Below are 6,682 nucleotides of genomic sequence, written 5' to 3'. Positions count from 1 at the left end.
TATTTAAATTTCTTTGTAGGATTGGGGGAATGAAAAGTTACAACGTGCTCAAAAGACAGTTGATGAATCACCATATGATTTGGAGGCATGGAGTGTTCTTATAAGAGAGGCACAGAATAGACCGATCACGGAAGTGAGACCAGTATTTGAAAAACTCGTTTCAGTATTTCCATCAGCTGGACGTTATTGGAAAATTTACATAGAGCAGGAGGTAATTAGCCAAAAGTGATTTTGTAAAGTAATACAATAATATAAAAATTGTTTTATTGAATGTTACATTTTATATTACGATATATAAAAAGGCTTAAAAAATTAATAAATATTGTACTCTAAATTATTTTATTAAAAACAATTTTTATTATGTATTGTTAATATTTATCTATCTTTTATTCGTTTCTTCAGATGAAAATGCGGAACTTTGAAAAGGTGGAAAAGGTATGTTAACATTAATTTTATGGATTTATATATTTAATGAAAATAAGTTTATGTGTATATTTATATGTTATTAAAAATTAGCTCCATATTCCCAAAAATAATAAAAATAACATAGAAAACTCAGTTTATGCAGATAAATAAAGTAAGCATAAATATAAAGTATCATAAAGTATGTCATAAATTAAAATATCAAAAAATTGGTTTCTTTCGTCTCTTTTGGTATTATGTCCGCAAATACAAAAGAATGACATTTTGTATGCGATTCATATATCATTTTCATATATCATTTTTATTTAATAATTAATCAGGTTATTAGTACACGCGTCTTTTCCATATAGAGTTAGTTTTACTATACTTAATTAAATAAAATAATTTAATAGTTTTATTTAATAAATTATTTAATATAAATATATAAATTTTATTTAATAAATTTAAATAGTTTAATTTTACTATACTGTTTTTATAGAATGAATGTTTTTGTTTTCTTTTGTCGCTGTAGCATAACAGGCTAGAATTTTAGGATATTACTAACATGCAGTGTCCAAATATTATCATATAATGTGATTCTAAGCACTTTGCATATTATATGAGGTGAATAAAAAACTATTTCACCATAAGCCAATTATTTCATTGATTAATAATCAATTTGTTAATATGTTTGGGAGGTTGTTTTCTTTGGCTACCATTTACATTGCTGGCTCTAAAGTTTATTCATTGTAAATAATAATTGCTGCTGTGTAAAAAATATGATCTAAAGAAGACAACTTTCTGAATATAATAGCCTTATATTCCTTCCTACAAAATATATTTTTATTTGTGCTTAAAAAGTATTGCTATCAAGGTATTGTATATAAATAGTATTGCAAATCAAGCCATTTATAATAAATATGATTTGAGCTGTACTTACATAACATCAAATGCTCAATCGGATCGAATCTCATAGTACGTTAAGGAATATCTTATAACGTTATTTTATTCGATCAAAAGTATGAACTTCTATTTACCCTTCCTCTTAGCAATATTTGAGAAAATCTGATATAGATGAAAGCTCAAATATTGCGAGCACTTTTAGAGGTAGTATAAGATGATAAAATATTACATTGTTTTTAACATTTATACACAAATATATCGTTTCATATATGTGGTGTTTTTATTCATTTGTTTTAAAATATTTTAGTATTTTAATATTAGTATATTCCATTATCATCTTATGCTGCTTCACATTGTCTTAATTTTTTATAATGTCTTGGGATCACTCATTTCCGGATCCCACATAGGTTCAAACTTCTACAATTGGCCCCACATGCAGAAAATAAATAAATTTTTTTTATTTTGTGGGGCACTTATATATTACACAATACATATTAACACATATTTTTATATATAAAACATACTAAGAATATCTCTCTCATTATTACTAATAAATCATATTTATATAATAAACTATTCTCAATTGATGCATTGGTGCATTATTATTTATCCTATTTTATACATACAAACACTGTTTTTTACTATAGTGACTGTATTATTAAAAGTTTTCTTAATAAATTCTGCCTGTTATTTCCTACAACATAAATATAATATATATATATATATCCCGTGGTTTATGCATTACAAATGTTTAACTATGTGTATTAATAAAACTTGCCTTTATGGGTAAGTAACTTGGTAGATATATATACATATATATCTTCCTTTAGGAGACGAAGCTTGAATGAATTCTTATATTTTCAACGTATTATTGCTGCTATAATATTTCTAAAATGTCTCTTTTGTCTAACAGCTTTTCCAAAGGTGCCTCATGAAAATTTTAAATATTGAATTGTGGAAACTGTATCTTTCTTATGTCAAAGAAACCAAAGCGAGTCTAGCTACATATAAGTAAGTACATGGATATATTTTGATTTGTAATAAATTAAAAATACATTCTTTATTTTTTTATCAGTTATTATAAGCATATGGATAATAATTTTATAATAGTATGCGAATGTGCTTATTTTCTTGAATCATTTCTTTGTGTTTCGATTGTGAAAGAAATTAATCGTAACATTTTTCTAGAGAGAAGATGGCACAAGCATATGACTTTGCGTTAGATAAAATTGGAATGGATATACATTCATATAGCATTTGGAATGATTACGTCATGTTTTTAAAGAGTGTGGAAGCGGTTGGATCATATGCCGAAAATCAGAAAATCAGTGCTGTACGAAAGGTAATGCATTGTATGATAAAAATATATATATAATGTTCAAGTAATTTATAATAATTAACATATCATAGGTTTATCAACGTGGCGTTATTAATCCTATGATAAACATGGAGCAATTGTGGAAAGATTACATGGCATTCGAACAGAATATTAATCCAATAATCGCAGAGAAAATGGCAATTGAAAGATCTAGAGACTATATGAATGCAAGACGCGTCGCTAAAGAATTAGAAGCAGTCACGAGAGGTTTGAATCGAAGTGCACCTAGTGTCCCACCAACCGGTCATCCTGAAGAAGTTAAACAGGTACGTATATTTCATCTTATCTAGCATATTATCTTCTCTTTTTATTATATTCAAATTGATTTTTGCAATATTTATATACTATACCGCATGTAATATATTAATGTATTTTCGTTTAGGTTGAATTATGGAAGAAATATATTGCATGGGAACGCAGTAATCCTTTAAGAACAGAGGATACATCGCTCGTCGCTCGTAGAGTTATGTTCGCGATCGAGCAGTGTCTTTTGTGTTTGGGTCATCATCCTGCAGTATGGCATCAAGCGGCGCACTTTCTAGAACTGAGTTCTAAGATTCTGACGGAAAAAGGTGACGTGAATGCGGCTAAAAATCTCAGCGACGAGGCAGCTACTATGTTTGAGAGAGCGACGAACACATTGTTATCGAAGAACATGTTACTGTATTTTGCGCACGCGGATTTTGAAGAGGGTAGAGTGAAATACGAAAAAGTACATCAGATATATCAAAAGTTTCTTGATATACTTGATATAGATCCTACCTTGGTTGGTTCATGTACATTTATGTGTTGTATAATAATGTTGTGAACCATGTTATAAAATAAAATATCTCGCTTTACAGGCATATGTGCAATATATGAAATTTGCAAGAAGAGCCGAGGGTATAAAATCTGCGAGGACAGTGTTTAAACGAGCACGGGAAGACATAAGATGTAAACATCACGTTTATGTCGCTGCTGCGTTAATGGAATATTACTGTACTAAAGATAAAAATATAGCATTCCGTATATTTGAATTAGGCTTAAAGAAATTTGGGGATAATCCTGACTATATTCTTTGTTACATAGATTATTTGTCACATTTAAACGGTAAGAAAATGTGTGAGAAAGTTATATATAATTTTTTATATATAAATCGTTCTATGTATATAATGTCACTGTTGTAAATCACTATTATATGTATATGCTATTATTACAGAGGATAATAACACAAGAGTTCTTTTCGAGAGAGTATTATCTTCTGGTAGTTTAGAGCCAGAAAAATCAGTGTATGTACATAACATTTAGTTTTATCATAGCTTTATCATAAATTGTAAATTTTATTTGCAAATGATTATTTATTTCTTTTACAGTGATATATGGAATCGTTTCTTAGAGTTCGAATCTAATATTGGCGATCTAGCTAGTATCGTCAAAGTTGAGAAGAGACGAAGCGCAGTATTGGAAAAGGTATTTATCCATATATAATTTATTAATATTAGCAACAAGTAATATGTAATTACCGCTCACTCATTTAACTTATTGCTTGTCTGTTTTAGATTAAAGAATTTGAAGGCAAAGAGACTGCCCAGTTAGTAGATAGATACAAATTTTTGGACTTGTATCCATGCACACCTATGGAACTAAAATCAATTGGATATATGGAGGTATCTAATGTTGCTAGAAATTCCATCGGCACTATACCCCGTGTACCTGATCCAGAAGAAGCGATTGCCGCTTTGCCTAGACCTGATTTGTCGCAAATGATCCCGTACAAACCAAAAGTAAATCCTCTGCCTGGTGAACATCCGGTACCAGGTATGTCTTTGAAAGTATATATATCAGTTTTTATCATATATAATTAGCAAGCTATATATTATTACATTTTTTGTTATGTAGGCGGTTCCTTTCCGTTACCACCGGCTGCAGCTCAATTGTGCACCATATTGCCCCCACCTGGTTGCTTCAGAGGCCCGTTTGTTGCCGTTGATTTACTTATGGATGTTTTTAGTAGAATTCAATTACCTGATCACGGTACTTATGCTTACTTCATGCTTACAAATTGATTTTTCAAACGTCGTATATTATATTAAATAAATTTTTTACAGCTCCATTGCCAATAGCGGATAATGGGTGCGATACAAAGCTGTTCGATCTCGCGAAATCTGTGCACTGGATCGTTGATGAGAGTAACGATGGTATGAGCATCGGATCTAAACGAAGACGAACGCGTTTAGGTGGGGATGATAGCGAGGAGGAAGATTTACCGCCTCCACCTATAAATGATATTTATCGCCAAAGACAACAGAAGCGAGTGAAATGAACAAAAGAGATAAATAAGTGGTAAGAGATATGAATGAATATGATATGAATATGGCTATCCGACATTGGCGTGGATATATTTTTATCATTTCATTTTTTGCGCGACCATCGCTAAATGTCGGAAGAAATAGACGTACTATATATATCCGCGAGATATACGTTATATGTGTACGTTTGTTAAATTTCTTATGTGACACTGTGCACGATATTTCGAGTACTATGTACTCAGAAATCTGTTCATCTGAAATCTCAGAACTATATTTGGATCTTGACTTTATATCCTTCTTCATATACATACAATTGTTCATAAAATTAAAAATAATTTGATAGGAATGCAATATCGAATGTCTGTTATGCTCGATGTATTACTTCTCATCAATGTAAGTAATAAGTAATTAGTATTATATAATCTATGATTATATATAATGAGACTAAAATATAAAATAATATATATTATTTTTTAAATAAATCATATTGATCTATACAAAAATACAAAAGAGGAAATTATCTATTCATAATCTATAAATAGGCAAATTTCTGTGATTCGTATTCTCTATGAAATCTATCGCAATTTTGGCTGTATCTGGTGGACATTGATATTCAGGCTATAATGAGATTACGGAATAAAATCATCATTGTGCAAAGCAATTTTGCTGTATCCAATCTGCGTATAATTTTTGTTGTAACTGTTACCGGAAGATTGCATTTAATATTTTTATTTTATGGAAACTTCTATCTTAATATTCATTTAGATCTATGTAATTTACCATACAGGACCAATAAACGTGATATTAAATTATTTTATCTTACAATAACTACTGTTTATACCTATTTCTATTTAAATTTTCCAATTTGAATTTTGAAATTAAACCTTTTGAAATACCTCGGATTTTGCATTTGGCGGTAAGAGCTAAAATTTATAAATCTAAATGGGAATCCATAAAAACAAACATTTAACTATCGTTCGTTATCTAGAATGGAATTGTAATTTTGATAAAAATTATTTTTCTTTTTGTCATTGATTAAGTTTGTTATTTTTTACTTTGAAATATAGTCAGTAGTTTCGATGTAGGAATAATTTGATCCAATTAACAAATTGGAGATATTAACGTCACAATGAAGTAAATAATTCTCGTCATCAGCGTTTCTCGCGGGTAAGGTAGACTTTGTTAGCAGGTACAACTTTACGATAAGGGTGCAATTAAACTTTGATCACTATTCCTAGTTCGAGTGGCTGGTAATGGCCCCCTTGGGTTAACGGTAAATTGGGCTGCGGGCTTCGAAAATAGTTGGTGTCCGCAGTTAGATCTGCACCGAAAACTTGATAAACGACCGAAATCTGCACGAAACCGCATCAGTTTGTCAACCGTTTCAACAAATCGCTTAACAAAAAAAGAATTGGTTTGTCAAGAGCTTAAGAATTTCGCAACACTAATGTATAACAAAGAGCTAACATTTTATTCGTTTTTTTATTCATTTGATTTGTTAGATAGCATTTCATGATATTCTGCTAGTCAATTTCAATAATAAAAACGATTCTTTTTCTCATAAAAACCTAACGCACACGCTTAAAAGAAATGCAAATAAACATTAAAAATGGTAAGATATATTTGCAATAAATTATTATATAATTTTTTATATGCATGTAGAAATTGTTTCATCAAAACGCGTGACAGTCATTATATTCCGAATGAATAT

General features: G+C 29.8%; 1 protein-coding gene across 1 annotated transcript in view; it reads left to right on the top strand.

Annotated features, from left to right (window-relative positions):
- LOC115245527 (protein suppressor of forked) overlaps positions 1–5,764 on the top strand; it is a 6,522-nt gene extending 758 nt beyond the window's left edge. Inside the window, exons 2-13 of the mRNA XM_029823898.1 lie at positions 20–211; positions 403–435; positions 2,219–2,316; positions 2,494–2,647; positions 2,716–2,949; positions 3,066–3,449; positions 3,526–3,772; positions 3,882–3,951; positions 4,036–4,132; positions 4,222–4,480; positions 4,562–4,696; positions 4,771–5,764. Coding sequence (XP_029679758.1) covers positions 20–211; positions 403–435; positions 2,219–2,316; positions 2,494–2,647; positions 2,716–2,949; positions 3,066–3,449; positions 3,526–3,772; positions 3,882–3,951; positions 4,036–4,132; positions 4,222–4,480; positions 4,562–4,696; positions 4,771–4,985 — 2,118 coding nt within the window. The 3' untranslated portion in view covers positions 4,986–5,764. The remainder of the gene's footprint in view (positions 1–19; positions 212–402; positions 436–2,218; positions 2,317–2,493; positions 2,648–2,715; positions 2,950–3,065; positions 3,450–3,525; positions 3,773–3,881; positions 3,952–4,035; positions 4,133–4,221; positions 4,481–4,561; positions 4,697–4,770) is intronic.
- Positions 5,765–6,682: the final 918 nt, after the last annotated feature.

Source organism: Formica exsecta, unplaced genomic scaffold (assembly GCF_003651465.1).
Source record: "Formica exsecta isolate Colony F162 unplaced genomic scaffold, ASM365146v1 scaffold122, whole genome shotgun sequence".
Classification (NCBI taxonomy): Eukaryota; Metazoa; Arthropoda; class Insecta; order Hymenoptera; family Formicidae; genus Formica; species Formica exsecta.
This window is presented reverse-complemented; position numbering and strand designations above follow the sequence as displayed.